The following is an 18,103-nucleotide window of genomic DNA, read 5'->3' as shown; positions in this document are numbered from 1 at the left end:
TGTGGGATCAAGTCCCGCATCTGACAGTGCAGAGCCTGCTCGGGACTTTCTCTCTCTCCCTCTCTCTCTGCCCCTCCTTCATTCGTGTGCTCTCTCTTCATGTGTCAAAATAAGTAAACTTTAAAAATTAAAAGAAAGAGTCTGACGCTTAACTGAGCCATTCAGGCGCCCCTCAAAGCTGCTCTTAAGGGGCACCTGGGTGGCTTAGTCAGTTGAGTGTCTGACTTCAGCTCCAGTCATGATCTCGGAGTCCATGAGTTCAAGCCCCACATAGGGCTCTGTGCTGACAGCTCAGAGCCTAGAGCCTGCTTTGGATTCTGCGTCTCCCTCATACAGGAAAACTAACTAATGCAAAATACTTTCTGCTAGAGTCCCTCTGTCCTTAACCAGGATACGGTGTCTGACACATAGTAGGCTCTCACTTCATATCTACTGACAAAATGAGCAAATTCAGGAATTCCTAACGCATATGACAAAATATTTCAAAGTGTGAAGACGTGCAACTGATAAAGCTGACGAAAGCTAAGTTTCTTGTCCTCTAGTACAGAGGTTGGCCAATTTTTTTTCTATAAAGGGGCAAATAGTGAATATTTTAGGTTTTGTAGAAACCTAAGATCTAAGATCTTTGTCACAACTATCCCATTCTACTATTATAACACAAAAGAAGGGGTTCCTTGGCGGCTCAGTCGGTTAAGTGTCTGACTCTGGATTTTGGCTCAGATCATGATCCCAGGGTCAATGGGATCGAGCCCACAGCCCTGCGTTGGGCCCTGTGCAGAGTATAGAGCCTGCTTCCGATTGTCTCTCTCCTTCTGCCCCTCTCTCTGGTTCCTGTGCTCTCCCTAAAATTAAAAAAAAAAAACTTTAACACAAAAGAAGCCATAGAAATACATAAACAAATGGGCATGACTGTGTGCCAATAAAACTTTATTTATGGGCGCTGAAATTTGAAATTCATGTAATTTTTGTGTAAAAAATATTATTCTACTTTTGATGGGTTTTTTTTTCAATCACTTAGAAATGTAACAACCATTCTTAGATCTCAGGCTGTTCAAAATCAAGTGGCAAGTCAGATTAAGGCTGCAGGACGTCTTTTGCCCACTCTTCTAATTGTATCAATATATATCTCTTTCCTACCTTTGTGGACTGAGGCTCTGTGAAGACAGGGGCTCTGCTCTAGGTTTTCTTTATATTCCCCTGGTGCTTAGTCACATGTGGGACACATAGTAGGTACTCAATACATACTTTTTCACTGATTGATAGGGAGAAGCTTGAGGAAGTCTCTGATCTATAGTGTGTCAACCATGCTTTTAAAAATGCATAATGTGGATTTATATCCATTGCAAGTGCTTGGCGTTTGGAGATGAATAAATTTCTATGGCAATGGGTAGGAGCATTATCTAACTGAAAAGAAATCTGCCTACATGATGGATTTCATAATTATAGTCACACAGTGCTTTATAATTCCCAAAGCACATTTGCATATATTGTCTTATTTGATCCTCACAAGGATTCTGTGAGCGTCGGTAATATTATTCACATGTTACAGGTGAGGAAACAGGCTTCCAAAGGTCAAGATTTGACCGAGGATACGTGGCAAGTTTGCTCGTGCATTAATTCATTCCTTCTACGAGGACTCGAGAGGCCGCCCTATGCAAGCAATTCGGTCAGGGTGAACCCAAGCCCAGTGACTCCTCGAGTGATGTTAAGAAGCAATCCAGAAAATAGAAACATGGCCTGGAAAGTTAAAAGTAGACTCCTGACAAGGGAGGCAGATGGGGACAGACAAGTAGATTTTCCCATGCCCACGACGCAAGAAGACACCCTTCTCTCTTCCGCCATCCAACTTCGGCTCAGGTCGCAATCTCGCAGTTCATGAGTTCGAGCCCTGCATTGGGCTCTGCCCTGACAGCTAAGAGCCTGGAGCCTGCTTCGGATTCTGTCTCTCTCTCTCTCTCTCTCTCTCTGCCTCTCCCCGACTTTCTCTCTCCCGCTCTCTCTCTCTCTCTCAAAAATAAATGAAGGAAAATTTAACAAAAAAGATGATATACTTGAAAAATATATATTACTGATGGTGGGAGCCTAAGAAGAAATAAATAGGGACAAGCCCATGAAAGTGGTTTGTGAGGATCGGTGTGAGAGGACACAGCAGGGTGCTGTGAGGTGGAGGACCAGAGAAGCTCACTCTACATTGGTTGTTGAGGGCACGTCTCTTTTTAAATTTTTTTTAATGTTTTAATTTTATTTTTGAGAGAGAAAGAGAGAGCACAAGCAGGGAGGGGCAGGGCGGCAGAGAGAGACAGAAGCCGAAGCAGGCTCCAGGCTCCACGCTGTCAGCACAGAGCTGGATGAGGGACTCGAACTCACAAACTGAGATCATGACCTTGAGCCGAAGCCAGATGCTCAACCGACTGAGCCACCCAGGCGCCCCTAGGGCACATCTCTTTGAAGAGGTAATAATTGAGCTGAGAACTGACAGGTGAGAATAAGCCAGCTCTATTCCCTGACTAGGAAAAAAAAAAAAAAAAACACAAACAGAAAAAAAAAAAATTCCCAAACCCCTTTCCGTTTACCCCGGTGGTTACATCTTCAGTCATTCTACGGAGACTCTTGGAGAAGTGAAGCCTTGAGCTGCAACTTAATTTGGGGGTGTGAGAGAGGGCCCAAGGAATGTTTGCTCACTGGGTATTGGTGAGCCCACATCCACGGCCCAGAAGAGCCAACAGGAGACTGAGAAGCAGGAAATGAGGACACAGTAGGGTCAGGCTACCCGGAGCTTCTGATGGTGATGGGGCACAGCAGGATTCTAAAGGTGGTTCCAGGGGCGCCTGGGCGGCTCAGTTGGCTAAGCGTCCAACTCTTGGTTTCGGCTCAGGTCATGATCTCACGGTTCATGGAATCGAGCCCCGCGTCAGGCTCTGCAATAAAAGCCTGCCTGGGGTTCTCTCTCTCTCTCTCTCTCTCTGTACCTCTGCTTCTCCCCTGCTCACGCTCTCTTCCAGTAAATAAATAAATATTTTTAAAATAGTAAAAAAAAAAAAAAAGATGTTTCCAGACATCATCCCACTGAATCCTTGTCTAAGCGTTATCCCCACAGAGAGTAAGCGAACCAAGTAAGTGGCACGTGTGGGTGGAAGCAAGGGGCAGAAGACTGAGACTCTAGATCTGCTTTACCACCAACTAGATGTGTGACCCTCTGGAAGTTTCTCTCTGCAGACCTCACTGGCCCTCTCTGCATTTCTCTCTGCAGACCTCACTGGCCACGTACAAAATGACAAGCAGCATACTGCCAATGGCAGGGGGGGTGTGTGGGGGGGTGGTGAGGGTCCAGTGAGAAAATGGGAAAGTGCTTGGAAAAGCATTAAGCCCTAGACAAATGTGAAGTTCTGTCTGTCGGAAGTCCCTTTCCCAGGGGCGAACTAAAGGTGAAACACTGGGCATTTTATTTTCTGGCCCATTGTGTTTGACACTAGCCAGAAAGCACTTATGTAGAGAAGACAGGAGCTCCAGAAAGCACGAAGGGAGTCCCCCTCCCATGACGGCCAGGAGCCCTTGTTAGGCTGTAGGGAGGACAATTCTCCCATCACTTGAGTTCAGTAGGACCTGAGAGGCCAGTTCGAGCTGATTTTGTTTGAGGACGACCTGAGATACCACAAGAATAATTTTTTTGCAGTGATAAACTGGAGGCCTAGAGAGAGTAACATGGCTTATTTCCAAGTCTCAACTATGATATACGTATGCTACACATATGACATACATATGTGACATACATATCCATGTGATATACATGCCCAGAGGCTTGTATGTTGCTGTCCCTCAATCAGAACTTTCCTATGCTGTGTGCTACTCCACTGAGGCCCCACTTCCTCACCTAACAACGGATAGTGGTAGGTGTCTACTGGGAAAGAACCACATTTTTAAATTTCCAGCACCCAGTCACCCTGAGCCCCCCTTTCGTTTCTTTTCCCCACACCCCCACCCCACCTTGTGGTAGGACAAGGAGGACAAGAACGAAAATAATCAGGGCGTTTGGGTGGCTCAGTCGGTTGAGCTTCCAACTTTGGCTCCGGTCAAGATCTCGCAGTTCATGAGTTCGAGCCCCGAGCCGGGCTCTGTGCTGGCATCCTGTCAGCACAGAGCCTGCTTCAGATCCTCCGTCCCTTTCTCGCTGCCCTTCCCCCTGCTTGCACTCTCCTGAAAATAAATAAATAGATAAACAAACAAACAAAAAGAGAGAAGAGGAAAATAATCGAAACTGGCAAGATGACAACAGAAAAGGTAGTAAAGGACTGCAATCCCACTGGTTGGTTTCTGCAAGAACTTAAATGGCTTAAAACCGCCCAAATGTCATTCTGAACCTCAGAAAGTAGACGGTTTCTTTGAAGGCAGCAGAGTGGGTCAGAGGTGGACCACAGAGGAGGGATTTCTCCTCCAATTTGTTGGCCACTTTTCCTGCCGTGATCCTTGGAATCAGAGAGAGAACCATGACGACACTTCGTTGTTTGTGACCTGCATTGTTTTTATGACTGCACTTGTGTTCCATATACTAAATGGTCTCTAAATAAAACCCAGCAATGTTTGTGAGGACCTTGCAGGAAGGACCCTTTTAGAAGATGGAAAGTAGACCCTTCTGGAGTCTCAGGGACCTAATGCACCAGGTCAGTTTGCGATTGTCTGTTTTTCTGCCACTTTTATTTATTTATTCATTTTTATTTTTTAAGTGTTTTTTTAAAGTTTATTTACTTTTGGGAGACAGAGAGAGATAGAGCATGAATGGGGGAGGGACAGAGAGAGAGGGAGACACAGAATCAGAAGCAGGTTCCAGGCTCTGAGATGTCAGCACAGAGCCCGACATGGGGCTCGAAGTCATGAACCATGAGAGCATGACCTGAGCCAAAATCAAGAGTCAGAAGCTTAACTGACTGAGCCACCCAGGCGCCCCTCTCCATCTATTATCGTCCTCAGTACAGGCAGCCTGCTGCCTTCTCATTAGATAGGCAACATGCATGGACCTTGAAAGCATTACTCAAAGTGAAATAAGTCAGGAAGAGAAAGACAAATATCATATGATCTCATTTCTATATGGAACCTTAAAAATTAAACTAAAAAAAAGGACTCATAGAAAAAGAGATCAGATTTGTGGTCACGGGAAAGGAAATTGGAAGGTGGTCAAAAGGCACAAACTTCCAGTTCTAAGATAATAAGTACTGGGGATGTAACGTAACAACACGAGGACTATAGTTAACACTACTGGATGGTTTATACTGAAAATTGCTAAGACAGTAGACCCTACAGGTTCTTATCACAAGGAAAAAAGCATTTTTTTTCTTTTTTTGTATCTTTACAAGGATATTAATTAAATGTATTGTGATAAGTATATGTAAGTCAAGTCATTCTGTTGTACACCTTAATCTTGTAGGGTGCTAGGGGCGCCTGGGTGGCTCAGTCGATTGAGTGTCTGACTCTTGATTTTGGCTCAGGTCATGATCTCACAGAAGTGAGATTGAGCCCCACTGGTGGGGTGCTGGGCTGTGGAGCGTGCTTGAAAGTGTCTCTGCTCTTCCACCCACCCCCGTGCACGCTCTCTCTCTCAAAAACAAAAGAAAAGAAAAGAAAAAAGATCTTATACAGTGCTACATGCCAATTATATCTCAATAAAACCAAAAGAAAAATAAGAAGTTTTGCAATGTTTAAATAGGGGCGCCTGGGTGGCTCAGTCAGTTAAGCATCTGACTTCAGCTCAGGTCATGATCTCACGGTTTGTGAGTTCGAGCTCCATGTCGGGCTCTGTGCTGACAGTGAGGGGCCTGCTTGGGATTCTTCTTCTCTCTCCCTCTCTCTCAAAATAAATAAATAAGCTTAAAAATTTTTAAATAAAGATAATAAAAAATGTAAAAAATAAATAACAATTTCTTCAGTGTTAAATAAACACTATCAGCTTCCCCCACCCCGCCTCCCCAAAAAAGAAAAACCAGAGCGTACCAAGCCTCAGTGACCACCAAATATCTTCCCCGCCACTATTTATCTCTTTGGCTGTGTTGTGCACACATTAAGAAAGGTGGAGACTGTCAGTTATTAATTCTGCCTCTGTCCCTCCTTCCCCCACCCTGTGATTCTCTCCATAGTAGCCTGATAAGCCAGCTTTGTGCATAATGCTGGGTGACCTAATGACATTTTCTTTGGGGGTGTACAAACTATACCTACTTCCTACCATCCTGTCAACACAGGGATGGAAGGGAGGGGTGGCCATGGGAAGATAAGGACAGATAGGGACGAGGCAGAGATGCTGGTCTGCTACTTTGGACTGCTGAATACATCTGAGCTAGCAGGTTGAATCCAAGAATTAGTGTTTCCAAAAGTGTGGTCGACAACCACCCGCATCAAGATCATCCACAGAAACTTATTAAACAACGTAGATTCTCGAGTCTCCCATCCCCGCAGCATCGGTTTTTTGTAGGTCTGAAGTGGGGCCCAGGAATCGGCATGTTGGCAATTTTGGCAATTTTGGCAATTCCCTACTAGACAACTACATATGTTCACGAGGGAGAAGGACCTGCTTGCAACACCCCATCCTGCAGTTCGAGAAGGTTAATTGGGCTATTGAGGGGGCATCACTGCTAGGGTGCGAGGGATATTGGGGACAACGGATGGGCAGTGAGTTGGCACTGGACGAAGGGCTCTCTTTTTATGCCCTGGTGTTCTGCAGCTGAGTTTGTGCACTTGACCTGAGGTTTCTACAAGGGCTCTAGAGTAGATAAACCAATATCAAAGTCAGTCCCAGCAGGCCCCAGAATGATTCGAACAGGATATTCTAACCATCTAGCAACCTTGCGGAAGAGAGGAGGACCACTGTCTTTAGTGACGGGGACCTGACTCCCCTCTAGACCACTACACATGTGTAATAAGCTGGAGGTGAGGGCATGGGAAGGAATGGTGATACTCACTGAGGGGACTATCTCTACTTCAGGGCTTCCAAGAGACCCGGACTTCCTCCACATTCTGAAGATTCCAGTATATATTTTTTAAATGTTCATTTATTTATTTTTGAGAAGAGGTGCAGAGAGAGAGAGGGAGACAGAGAACCCCAAGCAAGCTCTGTGCTATCAGCGCAGAGCTCAACACGGGGCTTGAGCCCACGAACCGTGAGATCATGACCTGAGCCGAAGTCGGACATTCAACCGACTGAGCCACCCAGGCGCCCCTATTTTTTAAATGAATCAAAACAAAAATGGAGTTGCAAAAACTACGATATATTTTAAATGCTTACATCTTTTTTAAAATTGCATTTTTAGCCCCGAGGCAAAACCACAATACAATGTATAACATTGGGTGAGGTCCAGAAATCTGCATTTTTAACAAATGCCCCATATGCACACCAACATTTGAGAAGCATGCCCTGAATTTTACCAGGAGGAGAAAGTGCTCCAAGTGAGGTAGACTTCCCTTGAAATGCCAGGAAAGTGAATTCTCTCGCCTCGATTTGGGGTGTGTATGCCACAGCAATTTGTGTTGCTTTCCCATCATAGGGAATCAGAGCTGGTCTTATGCCCAAATGAAGTAAGCAGCTACGAGTTAATGTGAAAAATGCCAAAATATCCCCTTACCCAAAATAACCCTCCGACAAGCCTGCCATTGGGCCCAAGATTCCCGGGAGTAGCTTTTCTCCTTAAAGGTTATTATTAGCTCCGCTCTGCTGTGTCGATGCCTGCCACTCTCCCTTTGCATTATGTTATAAAGCTTTCCAATTTGCTAAGGCAAGATGGTTGCTGGCAGGAGATCTACGGGAGTGCATAAGAATTTGTCAAAAGCTGGTAAGAAATTGGCCTTGTAGCTTGATTGCAAGGAAAAGAACCTTGAGCTTGGATTTGTTGAGAAACGTAAAATTGAACAGATATGTTCGTTTGACCTAGCTGTGGCTGTGTGTTCAGAATCTGAGCTAGTCAACAACATTTGAGGGTATACTCTTCAGTCCCAGTACCTTACACTGGGACAGTGAAAGGAGATAAAATATACAGAAGCCTTGGTCTGCTCCACAGGACCTGACAATCTCAAAGGCAATGCAGGGCACACACATGATCTAGAACACATATGTAAATCTATGTGTCATTAAGAGCACATTGAAAGCACATCGTGGTAGCACAAAAGTCCTGAAAATTTTGGAAAGTATGAAAGAGGAAGGACCGCTGCCTATGGTTGTGTAGGTATATCTTACACAAGGAACCCCGCCAGGGGCGGATCTTGGAAAATGTTTAATAGTAACAGTTGAGTGCAAAGGATAGGGCAGAGTAGGAGAACGCATCACCACCAAACACTGAAAATAGGCAAAGAAAAAGCCAATGTGTGATATGTCCATCACATAAGGTGAAAGGCTAGCCCCATGCAGATGTATAAAAATCTTTGAGGCATTGGGGCCCCCGGGGGGCTCAGTCGGTTAAGCATCCGACTTCAGCTCAGGTCATGATCTTGCAGTTCGTGGGTTCGAGCCCCGCATCGGGCTCTGGGCTGACAGCTCAGAGCCTGCTTTGGATTCTGTGTCTCCCTCTCTTTCTGCCCCTCCCCTGCTCCTGTTCTGTCTCTGTCTCTCAAAAATAAGTAAATGTTAAAAAATTTTTGTAAAAACCTTTGAGGCATTTAGGGATGTTTAGACAAATACAACCACAAGAACCAATCTATAATCTTGCAATTCACATTAGATCAAGGATTGAAAATAAAACAGATTTCTACATGCCAAATCATCTTTTTGTCCATATTGTTCACTGCTGCAATCGTAACACCTAGCATCTATATATATTTGATGAATGAATGAATGAATGAATGTATGAATGCATACTTACTAATCACTTTGCAACTCACACTGTTTAATCCTTCCAGGTGGTCTGTTATTTCCAGAGCTTCAGGATCCGGGTGTTAATTCTGTACACTAATTACATTCTGTGTGTTGTTCCCACCACCACTACTGGACAGTCATCACTCTATACCCAGAGCCTAGCAGAGTGCCTGGGATATAGTAGTTAGTTGCTCAACATAGGAATCAAAGAATGGAGGTTAGGTGGGCCATGAATTGATACATGATAAGCGAATGGAAAAGGACCATTGAGACAATAATTTGCAGTAACTTCTGTGCTAAGTAATTCCCAACCTAAGCCCACCTGAGCACTAGGGGAATGGAATGGCAGCAATTGGGGTCCTAAATGGAGTAGGGACAATGAGGGACACCAGAAAGCCTCCGAAGCTCAAAAAGATGCCTATGGAGTATAAGTTCACCCACCATATGACTCTATTACTTTGTTGAGATCGAATGCCTTTTTTCCCTTAGAATTTTAGACAACTATTTTCTTTTAAAAAGGACATTACTTCTTAGTGTTTAAAACACAAACAAAAAGCTTACCTCACCCAGGGGTTTAAAAAAAAAAAAAGAGCATTTCCAGATAGCAGGATCTCTAGGCAAGTTTGAAAATGTGACTCAGTTCATCTTAAGAAATACTTATTGAATAGCTACTTCATTTCCAGAACTATGGAAACATTCCATGAATGAGAGACTGGCTATTTTGGGCCATCAAAGGGTAAAATGAAAATTCAAGGTTTGTTTCTGGTGTTGTTGGCTCAGAAATGTAGTGGAAAGAACCAACAATTATATAGGTCTTACTACATAGCAGGCCTTGGCATTTTACATTGATTTCTCTTTTTGTTGTTTATGTATTTTTGAGAGGAGACAGAGTGTGAGCGGGGGAGGGGCAGAGAGAGAGAAGGCGACACAGAATCTGAAGTAGGCTCCAGGCTCTGAGCTGTCAGCACAGAGCCCACTGTGGGGCTCTAATTCACAAACCATGAGGTCATGACCTGAGCCAAAGTCGGACACAACCGACTGAGCCACCCAGGCACACCTTTATTTCTGAAATTCCACAGCAATTCAGGTTGGTAGATATTTTCCTCGACTTTAACATTTGAGAAAACCATCAGAGATTGGGATTGACGGGTCTGAAGTCACACAACTAATAGCAGAACAGTATTTTAAACCCTGGTCTGCCGAACTCCAAAACCTCTGCTCTTTCCACAATGGCAGGCTACCCCTCACGATTTCATGCTGCCCTTACCTCCCGTCTTCCTCTGCATGCCAGCTTGCCTACAGCACCATCATCTCGCAATGCAGGATTCCAGGGCAATGATAGTTACTATAGCGATAATTGTCTGTGTGTGTGTGTGTGTGTGTGTGTGTGTGTGCGCGCGCGCGCGCACGCGTGCGCGCACGCGCACGTGCGTGCATGTGTGTGTGCAATTTACATATTGAAGCTCTCATCAAGGGCCTTCAAGGGTTTGCCCAGCATACTTTCTAATGAGTTTGAAGGGAAAAAATCTATGTATCCTTTTATATTTTGGGGGTTGACATCTAGAAATGTCATCATAACTTTAAACAATTGCAAATGATATAATTTCAGGAATATGATAAATATAGATATTTAAAATAAAATTATCCTGGGGGAACTGGGTGGTTCAGTCAGTTGGTTAGGTGTGCAAATCTTGATCTCAGATCAGGTTTTGATCTCAGGGGCTTGATCTTAGGGTTGTGAGTTTGGACCCCGAGTTGGGCTCCACACTGCGCATAAAGCCTGCTCAAATAAAACAAAATAAAATAAAATAATAAAATAAAATAAAATAAAACTATCTAGTCACTCATTTAAATTTATCCAATGGAATCTGAATGCCACAGCGATTTGCTACTCATAGGCATGTATTTAAAAATTAAATGGCTATAATCTTTAAGGGCAGAAAGTTTACATCATTCCCTTTCTCTTTGAATTCTTCTTTCCATTCACATCCCCACAGGATTTTATCCTAATGTCATAAAATTTTTGTTTTAAGTATTTTATGACTATTGATCATGACAATATTTCTTCAGAACAAAAATATAAATTAAATTTTAATGTTTTATTTCCTGCAGCCAGAAGGTAATAAATGCTAAAACATTTCTTTTTTTTTTTTAAGTTTTTTTTTTTTTGAAAGAGATAGCAAGCGGGAGAGGGGCAGAGAGAGGGGAGAGGGGCAGAGAGAGAGAGAGGGAGACGGAGAATCCCAAGTGGGCTCCGTGTTATCAACGCAGAGCCCAATGCGGGGCTCAAACTCACAAACTGTGAGATCATGACCTGAGCTGAAACCAAGAGTTGGATGTTTAACTGACTGAGCCACCCAGGCACCCCTAAAACATTTCTTTTGAGTTTAGTTATGATTCAATGATTAGCAGTCCAAAACAGCTCAAGGAACACAAATACAATACAAATTTTGGTAAATAACTTTAAGACATAAACATACATTTTTATTGGAAATGCATTTCTTCAGTATGTGGTTAGGGTTTTTCATCCAACTAGTTATTATATTCATAGAATATTACATAATATTTAGGAACAAAATTCAGCTTCAACTATGTTTTTATATTTTTATGACAGTAAGTGCTAAGAAACCTTTTCATATCAATAAGTATATGTGAATGGACAGTTTTATTATGCCATTGTCATTCAATTTTCTTGAAAAATAATATTTTAACAATACCATCTGACAACTTGATTAGGTTCCCCTTATATTTTACATAAAGCAAAGATCTGTAAACTGTATTCCTTAGAAAAGGATTTGTTACTCAAGATTACCGCCATTCAGTTTCTCCATTTCTGGGAAGTAATACTGTGGTAAGAAGCCTCTACAATGGCCCTCCACTGATCCCCACTTCCTGGAATTTGACCCCTTATACAATCTGTTCTCCTTGAGCATGGGCTAGACGTAGGGACTCAATTCTAACAAACAGAATATGACAAAAGTGATGTCACTTCAGAGATTAGGTAACATGAAGATCTTGGCTTTTCTCATTGACTCCCTCTGAGTGAAGCCTGCTGCCATGTTATGAGCTGTCTTTTTTTTTTTAATTGTTTTAATGTTTATTCTTGAGACAGAGAGACAGAAAGAGAGAGAGAGTGCATGCGCGCGCGCATGAGCGGGGAGGGGCAGAGAGGGAGACACAGAATCCAAAGGAGGCTCCAGGCTCCCAGGTGTCAGCACAGAGCCTGACGCGGGGCTCGAACTCACAAGCCGTGAGATCATGACCTGAGCCGAAGTCGGATGCTTAACCGACTGAGCCACCCAGGCGCCCCAATGTTATGAGCTGTCTTTTTTTTTTTTTTAACATTTTTTAAATGTTTTTATTTATTTTTGAGACAGAGAGAGACAGAATGTGAGAAGGGGGGGAACAGAGAGAGAGGGAGACACAGAATCTGAAGCAGGCTCCAGGCTCTGGGCTGACAAGCTGCACCAGAGCCTGGTGCAGGGCTCGAACTCACAGACTGTGAGATCATGACCTGAGCTGAAGTCAACCGCTTAACCAACTAAGCCACCCAGGCGCCCCACCCAATGTTATGAGCTGTCTTAAAGAGAAGCCCGTATGGCAAGGAGCTGAGAAAGGTCTTCAGCCAATAGCTAGCAAGGGACTAAGATCCTCAGTCCAACAGTGATAAATTTCATTTCATTGAAATTAATACAGTTTGCTCTATGAAAACACCAATAAGAAAGCACTATGAAAAGACGCAGACTGGGAGAAAACATTTGCAAGTCACATTCCTGACAAAGAGCTTGTATCCAAGAATACAGGCATACCTCGTTTTATTGTGCTTCGAAGATACTGCTTTTTACAAATGTAAGGTTTATGGCAACCCTGCATCGAGCAAGTCCATCGGCGCCACTTTTCCAACAGCATTTGCTCACTTTTTGTCTCTGTCTCACATTTTGGTAATTCTCGCAATATTTCAAACATGGTCATTGTTATTATATTTGTTATGGTGATCTGTGATCAGTGATCTCATTTTTTTTGAGAGAGAGAGAGAACACACATAAGCGGGGGAGGGGCAGAGAGAGAGAGAGAGAGAGAGGGAGAGAGACAGAATCCCAAGCAGTCTCCATGATAACAGGGTGAAGATCAGAACTGCAAGATCAGACGTCAGCCAAAACCAAGAGTCGGAGGCTCAACTGACTGAGCCACCCAGGTACCCCGATGGTTACCATTTTTAGCAATAAAGTACTTTCTAACTAAATTATGTACATTGTTTTTTGAACATAATACTATTGCACACTTAAAAGATGACAGTATAGGGGTGCCTGGGTGGCTCAGTCGATTAAGCATACAACTTCAGCTCAGGTCATGATTTCGTGGTTTGTGGGTTCAACCCCCACACCGGGCTCTGTGCTGACAGCTTAGAGCCTGGAGCTTGCTTCGGATTCTGTGTCTCCCTCTGTCTCTGCCTCTCCCCCGCCCATGCTTTGTCTCTCTCTCAAAAATAAATAAACACTAAAAAAAATTTTTTAAGGTGACAGTATAGTGTAAACATAACTTTTATATGCACTACCAATCCAAAAAATTCATTTGACTCACTTTAGTGCAGTGTTAGCTTTATTGTGATGGTCTGGGACCAAAACCACAACGTCTCCAAGGGATGCCTATGTATAAAAAAAAATATCAAAATTCACCTGTAAGAAAAAAATGCAATACAAATGGACAAAGGGTCTGCACAGACGCTTCACCACAGACGGTATATAAATATCAAATAAGCATACGAAAAGATGCTCGACATCATTCGCTATTTGGGAAGTGAGTCTTAAAACCATAATGGGATCCAACTACTTATCTGTTAGAGTGGAGCAACTTTCAAAACCTGACACGTGGTTTGTCAGGATGAGCACAGGGTGACATTTGGAAGTGTTGAATCACTATATTGCACACCTGAAACTAATATAACACTGTATGTTCACGAGCTGGAGTTAAAACAGAAACTTGATAAAGAGAATAAACACCTGACAAGTGCTAAGGAAGTCACAGAGCAAGTGGTGGGAGTGAAAAGTGGCACAGCCACTCAGGAAGACAGTTTGGCAGTTGATTATAAAGTTAAATGCACACTTGGGGCGCCTGGGTGGCTCAGTCGGTTGAGCGTCCGACTTCAGCTCAAGTCATGATCTCACGGTTCATGATTTTGAGCCCCACGTCGGGCTCTGTGCTGACAGCTCAGAGCCTGGAGCCTGCTTCAGATTCTGTGTCTCCCTCTCTCTCTGCCCCTCCCCTGCTCGTGCGCTGTCTCTCTCTGTCTCAAAAATAAATAAAAACATTTAAAAAACTAAAAGAAAATAAAGTTAAATGCACGCTTACCACGTGACTCGGCAATACCACCCTAGCTTGTCAAGCTAGAAAGGTTAAACTTATGTTCAGCAATAACCTGTGCGCGAATGTTCCAAGCAGCTTTATTCATAATTGCTAACACTGAAAACAACCAAATGTTCCTCAAGAAGCGAATGAAGAAACCGTGGTACATCCATATAATGGAAAACCACTCAGCACTAAAATGGAACACAGATGAAGCTCAAAGCCAGTCTCAAAAGATTATCTACCATATGATTGCATCTATCTGGTATTTTGGGTTTTTTTTTTTAAGTTTTTTTTTTTTTTAAGAGAGAGAGAGAGCAGGGGAGGGGCAGAGAGAGAGGGAGAGAAAGAATCCCAAGCAGGCTCCATGGTGTCAGCACAGAGCCTGATGCAGGGCTTGATCCCACGAACCGAACTGTGAGATCATGACCTGAGCTGAAATCAAGAGTTGGATGCTCAAGACTTAGCCACCCAGGTGCTCCTAAAGTTTATTTTGAGAGAGAGAGAGAGGGAGGGAGGGAGGAAAGGAGGGAGAGAGAGAGACAGAGAGACAGAGAGAGAGAGAGAGAGAGAGAGAGAATGAGCAGGGCAGGGGCAGATAAGGAGAGAAAGAATCCCAAGCAGGCTCTGCACTGTCAGCATGGAGCCCAATGCAGGGCACAAACTCACGAACTGTGAGATCATGACCTGAGCTGAAACCAAGAGTCGGTCGCTCAACCAACTGAGCCACAGGCGCCCTCCCGCTGTTGGATATTTAGCCTGTTGCCAGTTAGTTTGCTAAGATAAGCTACAGCACTACAGGGAACGACCCAGAGCATACATCTTTTTGCAAGTATAATGATAAGTTAAATCTCTAAAAGTAGGATTACCAGGTCCTAGGGTATGTGTAATTTGAGTTTTTATACCTACTGACAGATTGCCCTCTATCGAAGCAAGCAGAACTTTTAGAATGAGTCATGTGTGCATTCTGCAGTGCCCCATCCCAAACTCTTGAATTCTCTCTTTCATAGGATCATGCCGATATTGAGTGGAAATTTGCAAGGACAAAGCTCTGGATGAGTTACTTTGATGAAGGCGGCACCTTGCCACCTCCTTTCAATATCATCCCCAGTCCCAAGTCATTTCTCTACCTTGGTAACTGGTTCAACAACACCTTCTGCCCCAAAAGAGACCCTGATGGGAGACGGAGGAGGCACAACTTGAGAAGCTTCACAGTAAGGCTTTTAAAAATTATGTTTTGGTTTTTTTAAACAGAACTGTTTTCTATCTCCCCCCACCCCCAACACCCTTGGTGACAGTCTGTATATTAAACATCAAAAAATCACTTCAACCCCCCGATGTTTGGGGGCTTGTCAGGCAGGAGCTCCTCCGTTATTCTCCAGCCCTAATATTTAGAAATATATTCGAGTGGATGGGTTGCTGGGAGACCACTGATCTAAGCTCTCTGTCCATTTTCAATTACAGGAACGCCATGCTGACAGCCTGATACAGAATCAACATTACCAGGTAAAGCTCGTCCCAGGGACTAAGCACAATAGTTCTTGGTCAGTTGTGTGACCTTGGACAAGTCACTTAACCTCAGCGAGCCTCAGTTTCTGCATCTGTGAAATGGGGGGGAACATTTAAGTCACAGTATTGTCGCGAGAATTGAGTGGTGAGCATGTATGTACGATGAAGTGTGCATGTGCACACGTGCCTGTGTGTACGTGTGGCCTGCCTGGCACAATGCCTGCCGCGTCTCATCACCACTACTAATACAAAGCGGAGCACATCCCCAGGAGGCTAAGTGAAAAGAGGCCATCCCTGTGAAGGACAGGTGATATTTAAGAAAAATATCTGGACTGGGGTGGCTGGCCGGCTCAGTCTGTAGAGCACATGACTCTTAATCTCAGGGTGGTGAGTTCGAGCCCCATGTTGGGCGTGGAGCCTACTAAATAACTAAATGAATATCTGGATTATGTAATTAGTGGACATTGAGATCAGTAGACTTTGTGACACCGAAGAATGACTTTCTCAATTTTCTAAAAGGAAGAACTCTCATCTTACTGGGAGGGTTAAAGCTTCATCCAGCTTGAAGGAGGAAGGGTATTGACCATGTCCCTTCAAGGATTATTCCATTCTCATCATTGTATAGATGGGAATCTGTGTTTGCTTTGTGTGTGGGCAGAAATTTTTCCCTTCGGGTAAAGCTGCTCTTATGAGCCCACTCTGCCACCAAATTTGGACACTTGCAGAAAATGACTGGATCCTGGGAGAATGTGCTATTGCAAAGACAGTCTAAGCATATTTTATTTCTTGGATGTGTTTCTTATTTTACTGAGAGCCTGAGAAGAAAACTGAATGCTTCTTTATGTGTGTTTTTTTTTTGTTGTTGTTGTTGTTGTTAATTTCCAGGAAGTTATCAGGAATTTAGTCAAAAGATACGTGGCCGCTATGATAAGAAATTCCAAAACGAACGAGGGACTGACAGAAGAAAATTTTAAGGTGATTTAATCACAAAGTGGTTGAATTTCTCATTTCACGTTTCTTAAGCATCTTTTGATCTTCACCAAGTTTGAGGTTTCTGGTGATAATTTCAACCTCCTATAACCCACCAACACCAGCTAGAATTTTTACTTTCTCTCCGAGTGGTCTGTCCCCCAGAAAGTGGAGAGATTTCACCAATGTCTCTTGCCACAATCAGCTTTATGAACGAAAGACGTTTGCCTTATTCTTTTAATATTCTGGGTGTCTCACGGTGTGGGAATTGAAATTGAATGATATGGCCTTCTTTAAAGATACAAGATGAAGACCAACCAATCCATTATTAAATCTTCCTTTTCATTTTTCTAATGCTTATCTATCTTAGAGAGAGAGAGAGAGAGAGAGAGAGCGCAAGCAGTGGAGGAGCAGAGAGAGACAGACTCTGAAGCCGGCTCCAGGCTCCGAGCTGTCAGCACAGAGCCCGACACAGGACTCGAACCCGCGAACCGCGAGATCATGACCTGAGCCAAAGTCGGACACTTAACCAACTGAGCCACCCAGGCACCCCTTCCATCTAAGATTTAACAAACCCTATCATTACACATTAAAACTCTCCTAATACTGGCATGAGCCCAAAGCAGTGGTTCTCAGTCAGAGGCAATTTTGTTCTTTAGGGCACATTTGGTGATGTCTGGAGGCAATTTTGGTGGTCACACCAGACGTGTGTGCCACTGGCATCTAGTGGGTGGAGACCGAGATTGCTACTAAACATCCTACAACGCCCAAGACGGCCCCCACGACCCAGACTCTCAACATGGCAAGTGACTGAAGAGCCCGACCTTAGAACACAGGTATATTTTCTAAGGAACATAAAAAGGCCGTTATCCTAACCCACAGATGGAAGTCATCTCGTGAGGGCCTGCTCCGTGCCAAGCACTCCCCTGGGTGCTGGGGTACAGTGACGAGCAAGACCTAACCAGCCCCCACTCTTGTGGTGTGGCACGCACTAATGATCGAAGGTGACAAATGACTGGATCTTCTGACAGGATCGACACAGGGCGCTGTGGAGACAGGAGAGACACTCAAGTGGGATTTGGGATGTCAGAGCAGCTTTTCAGAAGAAGCCGTGTTTAAGCTGGGGAGCCAGATAAAGGAGAGTTGCGGAGGAGAGTGTCCTAGGCAGACAGACCAGCACAGGCAAAGGCCCAGAGGCAAGAGATGGTATGTCTACGCAGGTGGACAGCAGGAGAGCGAAATGTTCCCACTTAAGCTTTGAGAAGGTGGTCTTTAAAGGAAAACTCTAGGGGCGCCTGCGTGGCTCAGTCGGTTAAGCGTCCGATTTCGGCTCAGGTCATGATCTCACGGTTCTGGGTTCGAGACCCGCATCAGGCTGCTCATTGTCAGCACGGAGCCCGGGGCCCGCTTGGGACCCTCTATCCCACCGTCCACGCTGCCCCTCCTGCACTTGCG

General features: G+C 44.1%; 1 protein-coding gene across 1 annotated transcript in view; it reads left to right on the top strand.

Annotated features, from left to right (window-relative positions):
- Nucleotides 1-18,103, top strand: part of TRPC5 (transient receptor potential cation channel subfamily C member 5) — a 132,826-nt gene that overhangs the window by 113,501 nt on the left and 1,222 nt on the right. Inside the window, exons 7-9 of the mRNA XM_047843828.1 lie at nt 15,181-15,384; nt 15,635-15,676; nt 16,565-16,654. Coding sequence (XP_047699784.1) covers nt 15,181-15,384; nt 15,635-15,676; nt 16,565-16,654 — 336 coding nt within the window. The remainder of the gene's footprint in view (nt 1-15,180; nt 15,385-15,634; nt 15,677-16,564; nt 16,655-18,103) is intronic.

The sequence above is a fragment of the Prionailurus viverrinus genome, chromosome X (assembly GCF_022837055.1).
Source record: "Prionailurus viverrinus isolate Anna chromosome X, UM_Priviv_1.0, whole genome shotgun sequence".
NCBI classification, from domain to species: Eukaryota; Metazoa; Chordata; class Mammalia; order Carnivora; family Felidae; genus Prionailurus; species Prionailurus viverrinus.
The sequence above is the reverse complement of the archived record's forward strand: the minus strand, read 5'-3'. Positions and strand labels throughout refer to the sequence as shown.